This window comes from Lepidochelys kempii, chromosome 9 (genome assembly GCF_965140265.1).
Source record: "Lepidochelys kempii isolate rLepKem1 chromosome 9, rLepKem1.hap2, whole genome shotgun sequence".
Lineage (NCBI taxonomy): Eukaryota > Metazoa > Chordata > Testudines > Cheloniidae > Lepidochelys > Lepidochelys kempii.
Window position 1 is genome coordinate 58,428,353 of NC_133264.1, and position 19,724 is coordinate 58,448,076.

At 47.3% G+C, this 19,724-nt stretch overlaps 1 protein-coding gene across 1 annotated transcript; it reads right to left on the minus strand.

Moving 5' to 3' along the window:
• Positions 1-899: 899 nt before the first annotated feature.
• Positions 900-18,013, minus strand: CLIC2 (chloride intracellular channel 2). The gene is made up of 6 exons (XM_073360583.1): positions 17,587-18,013; positions 9,945-10,054; positions 8,807-8,932; positions 6,023-6,129; positions 4,770-4,951; positions 900-2,881 (listed from the first exon to the last, which is right to left on the minus strand). Exons 1-6 carry the CDS (start codon positions 17,641-17,643, stop codon positions 2,720-2,722), a joined length of 744 nt encoding a protein of 247 aa, XP_073216684.1. The 5' UTR covers positions 17,644-18,013; the 3' UTR covers positions 900-2,719.
• Positions 18,014-19,724: the final 1,711 nt, after the last annotated feature.

Consider the following 19,724-nt stretch of genomic DNA (forward strand, 5'->3'; position numbering starts at 1 on the left):
CATAGCAAGGCAGGAAATGTTGCTGCATGGTGGCATCCGATGGCACTGTGTAGAATGCTCAGGCAACATGGAGGCCCTTGCACACCAGGGACTGAACTGGGGACCTCAAGAGCTAAAAGCACCAGTGGCTACAGCTTGCTGCTGCTGAACAGACTCATGTTTGCCGTGGATTGGTGCTGTGATGGACATGGTGAAATGGGGGATGGGGCCTACCCCTTGGGGAGGAGTCAGGGATCAGTCCCTGGATGCAGAGTGTTCCTCCCCCAAATCCAAGCACATGGTGCAGAAAGCAAGGGTGGAGGTTACTGACCAGCAGTAAGTACCCCCTACATGCTCTGCACCCCTCACTGGTGGCATGGGCACTTCAGATATCAACAGGGGACTAATGTCAGCACAGCAAAGAGACAAGCCATGCTGCCAAAACTGAGGGGCCTGAGAGCCCTATGAAGGGCCATGTCCTCAACCAACGTGTGGTCAGCAGGCCCCTTCCTTTGCACTGTTCCTAATGCAAGTGAGTGACATCATCAAGGATACCACAGCTGTTGCTATGCAGCTGTGGCTTCTCCCATTCTGCAGGTTCTGAGGGAATTACAGGGGCCGTGGAATTCCTGTAGAACTGGGGATGCAGAGCAGATGCGGTGTGCCACCCAAGAGCAGGCTGCCTTCCAGGTGGTGTCTATATCCCTCTAGTCTGTACAGCATGTTGAGATCCATCCAGCACAAGGGACAGCACAGAAAATGGAGGTTATTATTACTGTTTATTTTAGAAGGGCAATTAGTATTCACTTTCTCATGTTCCCAGCACAACCAGACACCTTTTTATGCTCTACTGCCTTCTCTAGCTCTCAGCGTCTCCTGGACAGCAGTCTGGGGCCGCGTTGTGAAAGTTGTATATAAAATAAAGTTTATTATCACTTTAATGAAACTAACAAATATATCAAAAGCAGAATTGCGAGTACACACTTTTTAGTGCAAAAGTACAAGTAAGAGAGAAGTTTAGTGAGTTTTCTAGGGGGCTTTTACCATCTCAGTGCCCAGTGCAGATCTGTAATGCTTAGTACATTATAGGCATGCCATTGCATTCTACAGAATATCTATGTTGCCATTAGCTTCTGTATTATTTGGGGAGAGGGGACAGATTCCTGGGTACAGATTTTGGCAGGAGGCGCCAGCATCACAAATCTAATGGAGGAGGGGAAAGTGTGGCCATGAGCACTGAGCCAGCCCCTCCCAGGAAACCTCTATCATTTGCCTCCTGGACTATGCCGGAGCTAGTAGCAACTCCCAAGGTCACAGTGGTAGAAAAGGGCCTCAAGGGTCATACTTCTTGAGCAAGCATCAGTCACTCCATGCTTATGTAGGCCAGATCCTCAGCTGGAGTCACCCTTCAGTGGAACTGTGCTAGGCTCACCCAGTGGTAGAAATGGACCTGGGTGCTCTGTGCACACGCACACACAGTTTGACCTTGATACGCTGCACATCAATTACAAAAACCCTTTTGTTTTAGAAAGTAAATCAATTTTTGTCCACCCTGGTTGGCTGGGCAGGTGGGTACAGCTTGTGTGGGATCAGGGGAAAGAAAGTTCACAGTCTCTTGCCCAATCATGGAAAACTCCTGCACTGCCTGGATCTGAAAGGGGAACCTCTCCTGGTCAAGCTGTGTTGCTGCAGGGGGTCAGGGAGATCTGGAGATGAAGCACCTAAGTCTTAGCAGTCCACATTCCAGGAGTAAGACGGGGCAGTTCTCTTGCAAGAGTTTCCAAGCTGATCACTGACACTTACCAGGTGAACTTTGTATAAGAAATGGCTCTTTGCTGCTGGTGCTCTGTATTGAGATTGTGATATGTGTGAGCCTGATCCACTTCGAACCTACACCTACATGCCTCAGGAGGAGCTCCGCTGAAGTCATTGGAGACAGAGCAATGGAAACCTGGTATCGGAGGAGGGGAAGGCACTGTAGTTCAATGTCTGTTGTTGGTATTTTTGTGACTTGCAGAGCCTCCCATTCTAGAGCCTTCACACAGCTCCTCCAGGGCACCTCATTCCTGACCTAGAGCAGCCCCCGCTGGTGCAGCCCTGTGCTATCTCTCAATGTCTTCAAATGCCTTTCCAGAAAATATACTTTAGCCAAACACAAGTGATTGGGTTCAAAGTAGGGGTAAGTGAGTGAAATGTAATGCCCTGTGTTATACAGGGTAGGTAAGTCTAGATGATCTGATGGTGTCTTCTGGCCTAAACTCTATGCATCTGTAAAAACCCATTTTTCTGGGATCTAAGACATCATTTGTATCCCACCCTCCAGATTCAAAAGGGTGATACTTAAACCGCACTATGCCACATGGTCACCAGCTCTGTGCAGTTTTGCACAATAAACATTGGTGAGCCCACAAAATGGTTGGGAATCCTAGCCTCTAAGGAATGACAAAGCAGCTGCCTCGGCAGCTGAGTGGTGCCATTTCTATACATGCAATGATTATAGCTGTACAGTCAGGGTGCAGTCAATCTACACATGAGTAGGGTAGCTGCAGCAGCTGGAAGCACGGGGTTATTTTCTGAAAGGCAGTTACTAATTACATCATAATGATTCCTGCAGTTCCTAGATCCTGAATGTTTGCAGGTGACAGGACTGGGCTGTTCTACTGGCGTGGCCATTCAGAAGAAGGCAGGTTTCATGGCAGTGTTTCCAATGGAAAGAGGGGTTTCAAAAACCAGCTGCCCCCTAGGTCATCTTCTTGGCAACGCTGGCGTAGGTGCGTTCTATCTCCTCGTCGGCTGGGCATGTGTGGCTGAACTCATCACGGGAGTAGGCATTGTGGAGGTAGCGCCAGATGCCTGTCATTTCCGCTGGGATCTCGAAGTCACGGTATTTCTTGGCAGCAATCTAGACGGGTGAAGGGTGAGAAAATGCAGGTGATTATTAGACTTCTGGGTATCAGGATAAGATCTGGCCCCATGGACCTGGAAGCCCACAGGCTTTGTTGTTAAAGCACTGGTCTGGCATGCAGAAACTCAGGATTCACTTCCCAGCTCCATCATTGGTTCCCTGGGCAACTTTGGGCAACTCACGTAATCTCTCTGTGCCTTAGTTCACAGCTGTAAAACGGGGACAATAATCCCACCTTGGGCCATGCCCAGCACAATGGAGCCCCAGTCTCAGCTGGGGCCTATAGGTGCTATAGGGTAACCTAAGAGTTACGAACTGATCAGTCAACCACACACCTCATTTGGAACTGGAAGTATGCAATCAGGCATCAGCAGACAAAAAAAAAAAAAAAGGCATTACAATGATGTGTTAAATGTAAACTACTAAAAAAATAAAAGGAAAGTTTAAAAAAAATTTTTGACCAGGTAGAGAAACTGTTTCTGTGCTTGTTTCATTTAAATTAAGATGGTTAAAAACAGCATTTTTCTCCTGCAGAGTAAAGTTTCAAAGCTGTGTTACATCACTGTTCAGTTGTAAACTTTGAAAGAACCAGAACATTTTGTTCAGAGTTACGAACAACCATTCTCAAGGCATTCATAACTCTGAGGTTTCACTGTAGCATGTTGGACCAAACAGGACTCCATGAGCAACTAATCTTGATTTGGAACTCCCAGGGTGCCCCCTAAAGGTTGGCCAAGGCAATCCATGTAAGAGCGGGAGTGAAAATCATGAAGTGGATGAAACAGTGAAGTCCACTGAGTTCGCACAAATCCCTCCTGTTCCTTCTGGATCAATACCCCCATTCAGAGGAAGAAGACAGCCAGATTTGAAGCTCAAAATCTCAGCTTTCTTGGCTCATCTATCCAGCATGTCAGGGATGGCTATTACACACTGTGCTCTGTTCCTGCAGCAATCCTCTCCCTAATTTCAAACTTATTGTTCATCATGGATGAGATCGATGGGTTCAAGGCTATTAACTCCAGAAGCAAGGGAGGGTTGCAGGCAGGAGGGGAGCTGTCCACCCAGTCTGGCTTTGAACCAGAGACACAAAGGTGTCCCAGCGCTTCCAAAAGTACTGGCTGTGAAAGCCATACTCCTGAAAATAACATCAGAGCTTCACACTGGACAGAAGGGGTGAAACCTTTACTTGGGACATTGCCTTTGAGAGCTAGCCAGGAGCTGCCCAGACTTTGGTTGACAGTACTGTGTTTGGGTCTGGCTAGTACTGTTGGTCCCTCACGAAGAGCAGGGGCTGGAGTGGGGTTGTCCCTACAGGTTTCTCTCCAGTGCTTTTCCTGTTTAGCTTTAGATCCCTCGAGTGATAGAGCTTCCTTCACTCTCCTTGGGATGAAATTCACCCATGTTTAATGCTCAGACCTGGCTCAGCTGTTCTAGCCTCCCTTGCCAGTCCACTGCTCAGCTAAATGCCCTACTGAAGGGACAGGCGAGACAGAGAGCAGGGGATGGCGCCAAAGGGGATGAGTACAGACAGGCTTGAGTCAGAATATTCTGAGCTGGAATTGGACAGTGCCTCAGCTCCCCAAAGCTTCACAAGGTCAGATATGGTGAGCTGGCTCTAGTTGGGAGTGTAAAGGAACCTGTACTGCTTTGGGAGGTGATTCTCCCAAGCCCCTAAGGCCCAGATCCTCAAAGGTACATGTGCCTAACTGGCATTGATCTCAATGAGGAGGTAGGCCTAAGTGATTTAGGAGCACAAGTCCTGCTAACTGTCACAGGACCTTGCACTCCCTGGGCATGAAGGCACTTTTGAAAATCCCATACTTCGTGTGCTGGCCTGCCCTTTGACCCAGAGGTTGTGGCCTCTGTAGCTAGCAGGTGGATTTACTTTGATGATGTGCAGCTTGGGCAGCAGATTGCAGTCAGCTAATGTCAGCCTGTTCCCATCCAGGAACTTCCTGTTGGAGACCAGGACTTCCTCGGTACTGTCCTGGTCGATTTCTTCAGGGAGTGGGTTGTTCAGGTAGTTATCCAGGCGTTTGAACTCCCTCAGCAAAGCCTTCTCAAAATCTGCACCCAAGGAGAAACCGCAGTGTTAGTGTGAAAGACCTTGAGCAGATTCTGCTCTCACACCCACCAGTTTTACTGCAACTCCACTGATTTCAGTAGAGTTACTCTTGATCTACACCAGCCCAACTGAGATCACAGTCAGGGCTCCTGGCATGAGATAATGAACCTGCCCCAATGTGTAGGTATAGACACAATCCACGCCCCTGCCCCCACCAAAAAAATCTCCACCCTCATAGACAAGTCCCTGACACTTGTACCATTGAGCTGGGCCATACTTGAAGAGGGGTTTCCACCTGGGACCACTGTTGGGATTTTGGTGGAGAAACCCCAGAATATATCCTTTCGGCACCTTCCAAAGAGCTATAGGATCTGAACATGCCCCTAATACGTATTGCCACCTTCTCTGAGAGGGACTGGTTAGAGGGGGTTGGCCAAACCAGTGGTAGACGGCCTCCCCAAGCCCAGATCCACCAAACACAGTGCGATGTCCCGCTGCCCCCAGTAGGGTGTGCCAGAACTGCTCAGAGTGTGTACAGAACAGGGCTCTGTGCAGGCAGAGCTATCAGAGCTGCTCCTTTAACAGCCACCTATCCTGATGCTATGCTGCTTCCAGGCCTTTACAGCACGAGCTATGGATCATGATCCTCAAATGGTGCTGGGTGAAAGGCAGGGTTGCTTCCGTCCTTCCACTTTATTGCTTTAATTGCCAGGGGCATCACTTGGGTGGGTGGAGTGTGGGAGACAGCGGGGACTCCAGCCCAGCCATAGGATGCCCTCTCAAAGAGCAGGAATCCTGCACACAGGAGTTGTCACCAATACTCAGCACCTTTAGATCCCTGCCGCTGCTGCTGAGAGGCATTCCTCCCACCTCTCCTGGAAGTTCTGTAGTTCCCATTCTGTGCACCAACATCCCCAGCTTCAGGGACTGTGGACAGCTGAGACACCCTCTGGATCCCCCTGGCTGAGCGAGCTATTTTTCTAATAGGTTTTGCTTCAGGATCCAGGGAAGTAAATTTCCAGGGGAAATGATGGACTCAGAATAATAAATAAAAATACCCCAGGGTTCCTTACTCTCATTTGCTTCCTTGTGGGGATTCTTGATGTATGCAGAGAACTTAGCAAAGATGTTGCTGCCCACATCAAAGGACTCCTTGTATTTGGGGCTCAGGTGTGGGTACCTTAAACAGATAAATGCACAGAGTCATATATGGAGAATTCACTCTGCCATTAGAAGGATACTCAGCTGCATTCTCTTCTAGTGACTATAAAACCCACGAGGACTGAGATGGGTTCAAAAGCATAAAGTCCTGCAATGATCAACCTCATCTAGCTTCCTGCCCAAGGGATAGAGGGAAGCTCTGAGCTCTGCTGGCACTTCCAGGATGCTGGCTTCAGATAGGTGTGCACAGATTGGCACGGAGGGGGAGATGGAAACTCACACAGCTCCCATGGGGAAATGCCTTTTGTTCTCGAGGTATCCCAGTACACCCTGCATGCCAATATCAGCTCAGCTGTTGTGTTAGGCCCAGCCCTGCACTGGCCCCAAGATGGGCTTTGCCAGACTCAAGGTCTGTCAACACTGCAGTCAGAGCGGGGAATGCAGCCCGTGTAGACAGACCCGAGCCGGTTCTGACCTAGCTAGCTCCGGCAGCAATAGCAGCAAAGCTGTAGCAGCGCAGGCTAGCAGCTCCAGTACCTATCCAGTGGCCTGGGGTGAGGCATGAGAGAAGAAGGTTGAAGGGTGTCCCAACATAACACTGTTGCAGGTATCAAAACCTCTCCTGGCAAGGGGTGCTGTCCTGTAACTAGACCAGACCATCTGAGCAGGTAATATGCTTTTTCCCATGAGTGTGTTTGTCACAGTGTGGCTGTCCCCTTTAAGGAGAGCAACCCCAGCTCAGCCCACCTGTAGGTTATTAATGCCATGCCCAGGTGGCTGGTTGGCAGCTAACAAGTGCCTGGACCTGGGGAAAGGTAGTTCAGCTGGCAGCGGGTGTACCTAGAGGAGGTTCCACAGGAGATCAGCACTACTGCTGGCTGAGCTTTCCCAGGGCAGGAGGGGGGCTAGCGGACTCTGAAAATGCAAGGGAAGTAAGCCTGCCTGGATTATTACTCAGGCCATGGAGGAGGCTGTGGGACTCCTGAGTTTAGGGGAAGAGGCTTGAATTAGCTCCCAGAAGAAGGGGAAGACTTGAGGGGCTAAAGAGCTTTGAACTCTGTACAGGAGTTAATCTATAAGCCGTTGGTGTAAGTGCTCTTGTCTGGGAGAAGAGAGGGCAGGACTGCACCATGCCATTGCACTGAGTTGAGACTCACACCTGCCTCATCTCTGTGCTGTGCCTTCTGGGCTGAAAGCTGTGAGGTGAGTGAGGATGGAGAGCAAAGCCTCAGTGTTTCATGTGCTCAGCAGTCGCCCAGTGAAACGCTTGAGCCTTGAGCGTTGGTGTGTCCCATGGTCGCTAAGGGTGCACTCCTCCAGAGGCATTTCAGCCCCTAACTCCCACAGGAATCTGGCCTCTCAGGCCAGGGCTTTCAGAGGGGCTCAGTACCCGCCACTGTGGACAGATTTGCAAAAGATCCCAGCACCCAACATGTGCCCAATGTGCTGAGCTCGTTTGCAGATCTGGCCCTAGGACTTAGAGGGTACCTTGGATTCCTCTAGCATGAGCTCCTGGAGTGCCCGCATGCCAGCTTGCTTGGGACGTGGGTGCAAGCTGGAAAGGGTCATGCAGTGATGACCTCTAGCTAGGTATGTCCCAAAGTCTGACTAGGCACAAAGGGGAGTTTTCAGGGCAATATGGAGCTGAAGGAGGAACCCTGGGCTAGGATTCTGCTCCCTCCTATCCAAAGAGTGTTGCTTTGGGTTCCATCCAGACAGCCATGCAGCCAGCAACAGCTGGTAACTCATCAGGGGCGTAAGGTGGGGAGACTCGGGAGAGCCACGCAACTTTCTACAGCTCAGGATCTGTCCTAAAGCCCCAGCTGTGAACTGTTCCGGCCCTTTAAGGTGTCTCCTGTTTACCACTGCAGTGAACGGTCGGGGAGAGAGCCAAGAGTGAGCGCATCATAACCGCTCGGCCAGGAGCTGGCTGCATTCCTAACCCCTGGGCTGGAGTGTTCGCTTTGGCTCAGCTACATGCACCTGCCCCTTTCAAAAACAAGCAGAAAAAAGGTTTTTGAATCCCTTCCCCTCCCCTGCTTCAAAAATAACGGCATCTGCTTCTTGGGACTCTAAACTGATCCACCTGCACGTTCTCACCACATCCCCCACCCCTGTGGCTTGCCTGTCGAGCCCCTTTCCCTCTTTGCCTGCATCCAGAGATCACACAGTGAATTTCCTTCCATTGTGTTATTTCACAGGCCAAACTGTTTCCTTGCTGCTTAGCTATTCATAGAGGAAGGGGGTGGGGGGTCACAACCTTAAACCAACGGTCTCACACTAGGCAAAAGCCTATCTCTGCTTCTTCCCAGGGACACACAGCAGTACCTTGGCCTGAGCAATACCTTCATGGAGAGAGCAATACATTGCTCAGAGCAAGGGACTAGAACCAGGGCTCCAAAATTCTGGCTGCCACTGGCTCCCAGTCCCTCTCTCTGCCTCTGTCCGTGCCCCCACCACACAAGATAACAAGATGAGTACCATTGCTGAACCGATCAATGTTTGCAAAGTGCAAGGAGTGAGAGGGGAGGCGGGGGAAGCCCAGAATTGGGTAAATGCAATGGCCACTACTGCACCCATGCCATTCGAGCTTTGTCATAGCCACGGATCTAGGCCCAGTGTTCTGATCTGGTGGCAGTTCATATCTCCTGGCTGGAAGGTGGAAAAGAAGTACATAATACTATGATATTAAATACTTAGGAGGTGCCAGCATCTGCTCCAGGAACTCCTCGATCTTAATGAAGTCTGTTTTCAGCTCCTTGTTGAACAATAAGAATGGAGGGTTGGTCCCTGGAGCCAGAGATTTCAGTTCTTCAGGTTTCCTGAAATGAATTTAAAAAAAAAAAAAAAAAAAGAGGGATTCACTGCTGAGGTGAAGGCCTCACTGCAAGTGCAGTGTCACAATCTCATCTCACCACCATGCACAACCACCAAGAAGAACATAGAATGGTAGGACAGGAAGGGACCCTGAGAGGTCATCTAATTCAGCTCCCTGCACTGAGGCAGGACCAGTAAACCTAGAACATCCCTGAGTGGTGTTTGTCCAACCTGCTCTTAAACACCACATGGTGAAGGCATCAAATACTGAGAGACACTGATTAGTACATGGAGGAGACACAGTGGTGAAAAGGAATCATGGGCCTCGTGTTTTGGAGCCAGAGCCATGCTGATCAGCAGAGGGAGCGCTCTAGATAAAGGGCCAAATTATACCCTGAGTTCACAGCTCCCATTGACTTTGCTGGCCATTGGGATATCCATCTTTGGCAGCCCATGGGATATGTGTAGTCATTTCAATTTGCCAAGAGGGCTGACTGCCATCTTGTCATGGCCCTGTCACTACAGGACATCTTGCATGAATTTCCATGGACAAATGTTTGTTGTTCACATTGTGTCCCCAGTTGCTTAAGGTACAATGGCCTGAACTTTGATTTTGGGGCCAAATTCCCTGCAGGCTTATCCCCTGTGTAATTCCATGGAGGTCAGCAGGGGTGGGGGGGAGGGTGCATAAGTGAGGCGAGAATTTGGTCACAGCTAGACCTCGTAATGATGCCAGTCAACTACATCTATGCCAGTGACGTGGCAGATGTAATGAAAGGGAACGTGATGCTGACAGTGGGAAAGATCTGAAGTGTAGATTGAAGAGCAATTGAGCCACATGACACTAAGATTTTGTTTCAGAGTAGCAGCTGTGTTAATCTGTATCCGCAAAAAGAAGAGGAGTACTTGTGGCACCTTAGAGACTTTGTTGGTGCACACAAACCAAGGGGCAGCCCTGAGCTTTCCTGCTGTGTACTCTGGATGTCTCACTGGCAAGAATTACCTCTGTTCCCTTACCTTGTCATGTCCACTGTGGTCACGTTGAATTTGACACCTTTGAGCCACAGAACCATGAAGAGACGCTGGCAGAAGGGACAATTCCCAATGTTCTCGCCATCCAGGCCAGCCTGCAGAAGGAGCAAAATAGACCAATGCTGCTCACTGGGCATCAGATGTCTCCCACAGCTGGGCCTCTGCAAGTGGCTTTGGGCAAGTAGCTGCTAGCACAGCTCCGGGCTTGGTAAACAGGCAGTGGCAGCATAACGGGTGATTCACTGGTTTCATTGGGAGTTAGGCCCAGATCATCAAAGGTGCCTTTCTCTCCATTTTTTTAAAAAAGGAGATTCAATGCAACATTATTGTTGAGATTTCAAATGGACCAGAGATGGGAGATGCTCAGATGGTTCTCATAGCAATTATAATTTAAGTCACATGGCACATTTATAGTCTATCTAGATATAGGCCCAGGCTACACCATTTGCATATGTGTTTAGGTTTTTTAAGGGATATGTTAGGATTCAGGGGTCCAGTCCATCCCATTAAACAGAGAGACACCTAAGCATGAAATTCAGATCTAGGTTTGTGTCTGTATTTTGGAAATCCCTTCCCAGAAGTCTGGGGGTGGTTAGAGGTTGAGGGTCCATTACAGAGACAGGGCATCAGGCTGTTTGAAATTACATGGGGAAGATGAAGGGGAGAGGTGGGGGAAGCCGAGTGCATAGACAGCCCAGTACCGGGGAAGTGCAGTGGCCACTACAGCACCCATGCCATTCTGAGCTTTGCCGGGGCCATGGATGTAGGCCTAGCATTCTGATCTGGTGACAGTTCACAGCTCATTTGCACAATTGTGAATGATCACACATGAGGCAAAGCAGGAGGTAATTAGCCCCTAGTACACTAACTTTCACACAGGCTTGGGGAGCTAAGTCAGAGGAGTTGTGTAAGGGGGGGAGGTATAAGTTATAGGTGGCAGTGGCCATAGGCTGGATTCACTAGCCCAGAAAGCCTGCATTGAACCCCTCCAGTGCATACAAAAGCAAACATAACATTATCAAGTCACACTTAAGCAACCCCCTGAAAGACTAGGAGTACTTGTGGCACCTTAGAGACTAACCAATTTATTTGAGCATGAGCTTTCGTGAGCTACATCTAGCTATTTATACCACCCTTGTCACCATGGCATCTGAGCACCTGAAATGCACCAACACTGATTGTCATCAGAGCAGGTGGGCCATGCCCCTAGTGGGGCTGCTGGGTTCATGAACCAGCACCACTCACGGTGATTCTTTTGTAAGCCAGTGCGATATTGTTTCTGTTTCCTGGTGGGAGCTGGGTCAGAGGGGAAGGCAGTATGAAAGCTCTCTGTGCCCCTTGCTGCCATATTTTTGGAAAGCCTGTCTCTAGAAGCTGGATTGTCAGGGGCTCTTGAGACAGGAAGCGCGAAAGGGAGGGGGAGGCTGGTACACTCAGCACTGGTGGTAGCAGTCAGGGAGGGAGGCACAAAAGGAGGATGGAGTTTGATAATGGATTCAACAGGAAGGGAGGCTCCTCACTGGCAGGAGGAAAAACTCAAGAGGGAGGGTGTGGGAGAAAATGCACTAACATGTTCCAGGAAAACAGTAGTTTGTTTTCTTTTCGCTGTTCACTTGCTGATTTAAAGGGACAAGGCATAAATTCCCAAAGGCTCAGATTTTCCATGAACCAGACAAACAATTCCCTTTTTAAAAACGAAAGTCAGTCTTCAGCCAGTGCAACAAAAATGAAGAACACTGCAAGCCTACTGGGCAAGTCCTGGGGCTACCTTGTCAGACACAGATTACACCCCTCATTCTCTGTAGAAATCCTAATAAACAAATACATCTAGACAGGCTCCTCCAGGAGTCTTGCATGTGTTTGGAAGGCTCTGGGTTGACTCCAGCCCAGGTCAGTACAGGAGAGGTGGGATCGTTCAATACAAGGCTATAATAATTCTCAAACTGTTGGACCCTTCTCCAAGTGGGGTTCTACTCTGAAAAGTGACTGTAATAACGCCAGCTGGGGGGTTCCACATTTATAAATCCATAAGCTGGGCTCATTCTCGGGCATCAGTCCCAGCACAGCAGGCTCTGCAGGCCGCACTGGGCTCTCAGGGTGACGTTTTCAGAAGTACCTAAGGGTAGATTTTTAAAGGTCGTTAGGCCCCTAACTCGCTGGCATTGGCCAGCTCCAGTGTCTACACAGCAATCTTACCGCCCCGCAGCCCGAGCCCATAAATCAGGTGGCCCAGGCCAGCCGCAGGGGTTTTATTGCAGTGTTGACATACGCTTAGGCACTGCGGGAGTCTCAGTCCCATTGAAAGTCAAGGGCCAGACTTTAGAGGTGCTCAGGTGCCTAAAGATGCAGCTAGGTGCCTAAGAGGTACTTTAAAAATCCCACACAAGTTAGGCACCCAACTCCCATGGGCTTTCAGTGGGAGTGAGGCACCCAGCCTGCTTAGGGCTTTCAGAAATCCCATTAGGTATCTGTCTGCAGCTTTAGGCTCCTGCACCTACATAGCTTGGAAAATCAGGCCCCTGCTCACATAGGCACCTTTGGAAATTTTACCCTGATCCATCAGACTCTTGTAAAGACAACTAGTGCATCAGAATTAAACCAAGGAAAGTTGAAGGTTTAAATAAACAAAATGGCAATTTAAAAATGTTCCCCCCTTACCTTTACTATGCTGAAAAGAAACTATTCAAATGAATATTCTCCCAAGAGTATTTTCTGATATGATTTCTGATCAAACAGCTGTGTAATCAATAATTTCCATCTCAAGAGTCATATGGAACCGGAATAAGCCACTAATAACTATAAGGCCTCAGCACTGCAAATGCATACATGCCTAATTTTAAGCCCCTGAGCATTTCCACCCAAGTCAATAGGACTATTCAGAGACTGAAAGCCAAGCCCATGTGTTTGCAGGACTGTGCCCTCTTGCTGCTGAAGCAAACACCATTTACAGAATGGGGGCGGGGGATCAGAATAAAAGAATTAAGAGAAATGGAGTAATTTAGGTCCAGATCCTCAAAAGTATTTGGGTGCCTAACTCCTATAGGTTAGACAAATAATGAAATTATGGCAACAAAGGTAGGCCAAATGGGATGAACTGATTACATATGAACAAATGAATTAATATGATTTTTAAAAATCAATTGGTATATCTACCAGCACTCAGACGTTCTTCTGCCTCACCTCCGCTTCATGCCCTTATCTGCTGTGTTTGTCACCCCCTCTTTTAATGGGTGTGTAAGAAAATAATTTGGACTGCTCACAAAATCCTACTTGTCGATTTTAAAAAAGGTAATAACTAAAATCTTTTCAAATAGTCATATTTACAAATGAGGAAAATCTTCTGGGTGCTGAAAGCTTAGAGAGCTTTATTGCCTTTCTCCGAGATCTTTACTACTGCAGAGAATTGAAAAAATACCAAACCCGTAAACCTAAGATGGAGACTGGCTACCCTATAGCCACTGATAATGAGAAGCTGAGCTTTTCGGTGCTAGATGGCTGATTTGGATTCAGACTAGGCCACAGACAGCTGGAAGTCATTACCTGCTGATTTATGGAGACCTATTTGCAAGGAGTGAATGGTCTCCTAATTCCACAACTACAATACAAGTGGTACTGAAAGAATGGTGACAGGTTTCAGAGTGATAGCCGTATTAGTCTGTATCAGCAAAAAGAATGAGGAGTACTTGTGGCACCTTAGAGACTAACAATGTATTTGGGCATAAGCTTTCATGGGCTAAAACCCACTTCATTAGATGCACAGAGTGGAAAATACAGTAGGAAGATATATATATATATATATATATACAGAGAACATGAAAATATGGGGGTTGCCTTACCAACTCTAATGAGACAAATCAAATAAAGTGGGCTATTATCAGCAGGAGGAAAAATCACTTTTGCAGTGGTAATCGGGGTGGCCCATTTCAAACAGTTGACAAGAAGGTGTGAGTAACAGTAGGGGGGAAAATTAGCATGGGGAAATAGTTTTTAGTTTGTATAATGACACATCCACTCCCAGTCTTTATTCAGACCTAATTTGATGGTGTCCAGTTTGCAAATTAATTCCAGTTCTGCAGTTTCTCACTGGAGTCTGTTTTTGAAGTTTTTTTGTTGAAGAAATGCCACTTTTAGTTCTGTAATTGAGTGTCCAGGGAGGCTGAAGTGTTCTCCAACTGGTTTTTGAATGTTATAATTCTTGACATCTGATTTGTGTCCATTTATTCTTTTGCATAGAGACTGTCTGGTTTGGCCAATGTACATGGCAGAGGGGCATTGCTGGCACATGATGGCATATATCACGTCATGCTAGTGCAATTTGCAATTTGATAAATGGCCCCTTACAATACACTCCTGAGCTGGAAGGAGCTCTCCCTGCCATTGCAATGGGGGCAGCCATATCATCCAGGCTTGAGAGTTCAGTGACAGCTAAGGAACAGCCACTGGGGAGGGAGAGCCACATACACAGAAAGATTATTGCTTGGGTGACCCAAAGAGAGGACCAATCTTGCCGACCAAGGGGGAATGAAGAGATAGAAATTGATTGGAGCAAAGTGCCAGAGTGAGGGCACAGGGAAGATCTATATTTTTTCTATTCTTTTACAAATTAATCCAAAGCTGAGTAATGTTAGACAGAGCTGAATTCTAACAACAGAATGATGATTGTAGAAAAAAGCCAGTCCAGTGACAGACAGACAGATCCTTAATTCATATAAATTGGTGTAGCTCCACCAACTTTAGTGGCGCTGCACTGATCCATAGCAGCTGAGGATTTGGCTCTTAGTTTAACAGTTCAGGCAGTGGCCAGTCTATCACCAGTTCTGACACAGACTTCCTGTGTGACCTTGGGCAAGTCACTTCAAGTCAGATTTTTAAAGGTATTCAGGCACTAACCCCCCTGGAAATCAAGGGAAATTTGGTGTCTTTAAAATACATCCTTAATGTCTTTGTGCCTCTCTTCCCCATCTATAAAATCGAGATAATCATTCCTTTCTCCCACCCTGTCTGTCTTGTCTTCACCACAAAGTTGACTTGAGTTATAACTCGAGTCCCATCCGGACACAAAACTTTTGACTCTAGTGTGGTGATGCTGTTACTTCCTGTAGATGAGCCCAAGTGTGGGTATAGGGTAAAGCTCAAGTTAGTACAACTTGTCAACTGCTGGTATGACCACTCTGCAGTGTGAATGCAGGCTAGCGTCACTCGAGTGCTGATAGTTCTCTGATGACCTTCCCACAATTCCCCCTGTGCCCAGAAAGGAGAGGCAAGTTTCCCCACAACCCACTGACAAAGAGATCATAGAGTGGCTCAGCCTACAATAATGCAAAGAACCATCGGATGGCCCCCAGCAGCCGTCCTGCCACACATGAGTGAATGCAATGTATGCTGGTGTGGATACAACAGCTCAAGTGTTAGTCCTCCGTGTGGCTGTTCTCACGTACGTGAGGCTAACTCCAGAGGGGTAAATTGAGTATGGCTAACTCAAGTGAACTGCAATGAAGACATGCCCAGGGGCCATGCCAGGGACTGTCTCTTACAATGTGTTTGTACAGTGCCTGGCTCAACAGTGTATGCCTCAGGAATAGAAATAATGATCACAAATAATAGCTTTTACCATGTGAAGATGCATGAGTTACAAGGAAGAAAAATCAAGACCAAGAAGTTCCCAATAGATCTTCAGGAACTGCCACTCTGGAAACATTAGCAAAGGTAGGTAAAAGGGCAGATGCATCACACCATCCATGTCCTATGGGTCAATATCTCTGCCAGGAGACTAGACCAGGTGCCAAGCACCCAGTCCTGTAAGGTGCTTGGAACTACGTGTTCGGCACCTTGCGGGAAGCACTCAGCATCTCACAGGATTCTTCTCCCACACAAAACAGTGTCGGGGTTTAAGGCCAGATTCTCTCCCACCAACACTGGTGTGAATGGGGTGTAATTCTAAAGTTACTCCAGTGTTACTTGGGGAGCAGGATCTGGCTCTTGATCTAGAGAGGTGCTGAGTGCCTACAACTCCCATTGGGATCTGTGGTTGCTCAACACCCCTTTAGATCAGACCCTGTTTCATTAAAGCCTGCCTGCCAAAGATGGTTAAAACAAAGAGACTTACAGTAGGGGACTGTTAGTTTACCACTGTACTACTTGTTCCAAGGGGGGTTTTTACTGCTAAATTAAGTAAGTTTTAGGGGAAGTACTGACTAACCGTTTGTTTTCTGTTTCTCTTCTCTAATAAAAAGCCCCTTGATTCTGATGCAGTTTTGAAACAATCTTGTGTATCATATTCCTGCCTCTCCCTAAGATAGTTAGGGACTAGCTAGGTAACAGTGATAAAACAGGGAACCACAGAAGAATTGAATTCACCAGCAAAATACCCTGGGACAAGTTTGGTTTTATCAATTGAAGGACAGTAAACAGGAGATGATCTTAATGAAGTATCTATGTTCAGCAGCTTAGCCTAGGCTTTGAGAGGTTAAGGACAGATAATATCTTTTACCTAACCCTGAATAATTTTACTTTGGACAGTCCTGTACATCAACAATGAGAGTGGAGTCTGAGTCCCTAGATTTCTAACATAGACCGAGATAGCCTTCTGTTATTTGCTGTGGGAAGGATTTGTTGTAATAGTTGGGGAATAAAACCTCCTGTCTCATTTAAATGACACTTTTAGAACATTAAACATTTCTTTTTAAAAGACTCAGAATCTCAACAATATTTGCAGCCTCAAATCTTGAGCATTTGCTGTTTGCATCAAAATGCCCTAGATAAAGTCACGTGTTGTTCTATTACTGTGATGGTGTAATCAATGGCCAGCCAAGTAACAAGCACAGGGCCGGGGAATTTAAAGTTATGGAAGTTGTTCAGGGTCATGTCTCTCTCTCAGACATTCATTTGGAAATTCAGGATATCTGATTTATTTATTGCTCTCTCCACTTCTGTTAAGAATGTTTTGAAGAGGGGAGTTGAAGTGTTCCAAAGGAAATCCATCCCCAAAGCACTTAACTGAGGGGAAAACATTTCTACAGCAAAACTGTCAGCTGAATAATTGACACAGACAGAGTAAAAGAGAGACAGAGCAGTTCAGAGAGTCTGTCTTGCAATCACAACTTGGAGAGAAGCAGAAATTGAATGAATGTGTTTGTATTATTGTCTGTTATCTCTTCTGGACAGGATCACGCCTTATCTGTCTCTGTAAGGCACATGCCATATTTACACTGCTGTACATATGATTTATATCAGCATAACAACAATTAACAACACAACGTCACACCAAAAGAACTTGATCCCCGTGATAACTTTATAACCTGACGGTTCCTTTGGCACTATGCAGTAGAATGCATAGATCCCTGCAGAGCCCAGACTCAGAATTCCTCCAGTCTGGGCATGCTTGCCACCCTTTTCTGCCAATCGCTGTGCACACACACATGTAGTCACGGGTCTATTTGACCATATGTACCGCTGACAATTGCAAATGGGACAATGCCCCCCCACTCTGAAATGATAAAGAACTTGCAAAAAAATCTGCAGGTAACTTCATCAAAAGTAACTGGTGAGTTTAGTGGGTCATTGTCCTTCCTGCCTGGGGTGAATCCAGTGTGCAGAATTCATAAGCGTACATGTCTCTGAAACTCACCTTCACGAAAAGCTCAATCTCGGGCTCCTTCCGAGGGCTGTGCCACTGGCTTGCCATCCTCTCTGCTTGTTCAAACTGCTAGCCGCTCTCCACTGCAACAAGTTGCTCTGTTCTCTGCTGCTATTGAACCTCTGAGTGGAAGCAGGTGGCGATCCAGTGGGAGAGCCACTGGTGTACGGTGAAGGACCTCTCTAATGAAGATACACCAAGCCCCGTTGCCAGCTTCACTCACCAATGGGCAGTTCTATCGTGGCTCTTTTCCTTCCTCCTCCTGAGTTCTGAACTGAGGAGGAGTGACAGAGTGTGTGCAGCAGCTGCTGGAGGGGCAAGGGTATTTCCACAAGGGCCTCCCAGTTGTGACTCAGCATCCTAATCTATCAGAGAGCATGCATGAGGTCCCCCTGTCAGCTATCAAGCAGACCAGATGCTGCCCTGAGCTCTCTCTGAGCTGTGGGCTCATGTCCCAGAAAAGATCCTTCCACTTCTGTTACTGTAACCTCCCACCCATGAGATCTTTTATCACAGGAAATGGGCTGGAAGTGTCTTGTGCTTCATCAGTTGGAGAGATCACTTATCTAATTATCCTGTCCAGGAGGCAAAAAGTCCCCAGCTCCAGAGCACATCCTTCCCTACCCCACAACTCTCACTAAGGGAAAGCAAGTGTTGTTGGGAGAGACCTCAGATTCACTGATAAAAGAGGCCTATTTCCCTCTACTAGGCACAACTTTAAAATACATAGTATCTGCCTTAAACATCAACATCTGAGCAGGGCCCACACTGGCAGCTCAGATCTGAATCTCTCTCCGCCCTTTGGGGAAAGCCCCAGAGATCCAGGGAAGGGTCTGAATTTCATACCTCTGGCCTCTCACTTTTGTGGGCTGAGCTAGAACCCCAGATGTGAGCAACCCCCAAATCGGCAGGAGTTTCAATTCTGATCCTGATCTGAAGCTGTGGCTCTGGCTCATCTCCTCTGGATCAAGTTCGCTTTCCATGTGTTATTCCCCCATTTCCTTAGAGAGTTTAATGGATTTGTCATGGATATTTTTGTGTATCATCAAGGGCTGTGTGACAGGGGAGAGGGGATCTGCTTGGTCCATAGTAAACAAGGGAATATCTCCAGGTGTCCCCTGCCCTTGCACAGGTCGCGCAGGAGAGGGAATGCTTGGTGAAATGGAGGGGAAGAATGGTTTGGGGGACTTAGGAGAAGCTGGAGAATTTTACTGTCGGCCTTCCATACTCTGTCCTTTGCTGATTGGGGGCTGCTGGGACAAAGAGTTTGCTTTGGCTCAATGAAAGTCCATCATAAATAGATCAGCTCTTCAGACAAAAACACGGAGATTGAGGATGGCTCCTTCTCTTTGGCCCAGAGACTCCCAGGGGCCAATGGAGGGCACTGCTGTCCTTGCAGCACAGGAGTGGGGGAAGTGACTGCCCTATGCCTTAGCAGGGAATCTCTCAATCAGACTCAGCGTAAGAGCCTACTACTGGAGATGATGTAGTGTCCCCCCACTACAGAAGGGATGTGGACAAATTGGAGAGAGTCCAGCAGAAGGCAACGAAAATGATAAGGGGGCTGGGGCACATGATTTATGAGGAGAGGCTGAGTGAAGGGTTCATATAGAGTTTATGCACCTGGAAACATTCAGGACACACTCTAAATGTTGAGTAGGAGCAGTGCATACACTGCTCCGTCCAAAAACATAAACCATAAAAAATCGCCCAAAAAACATAAACCATAAAAAGCTTCCTTAAACTAGGCTCAAAGCCTAAAAACAAAAATTATAATAAATAAAAACTAATAAATAAAAATATTAATAAAAGTCATATTATTTCCTTTATTAATGCCTTTTACAATCAAAATATATAATACACCCAAAAAAAAAAAATAAAAAGCTAACAGGCAAAATCCCGTTAGCAAACCAGCTTGCTTGTTTACTTAAAGCTTTGTCCTATCTTGTCTTTAAACCGCAACAGGCTGAGGGAACTGGGCTTGTTTAGTCTGCAGAAAAGAAGAGTGAGGAGGGATTTGATAGCAGCCTTCAATTACCTGAAGTGGGGTTCCAAAGAGGATGGAGCTAGGCTGTTCTCAATGGTGGCAGATGACAGAACAAGCAATGGTCTCAAATTGCAGTGGGGGA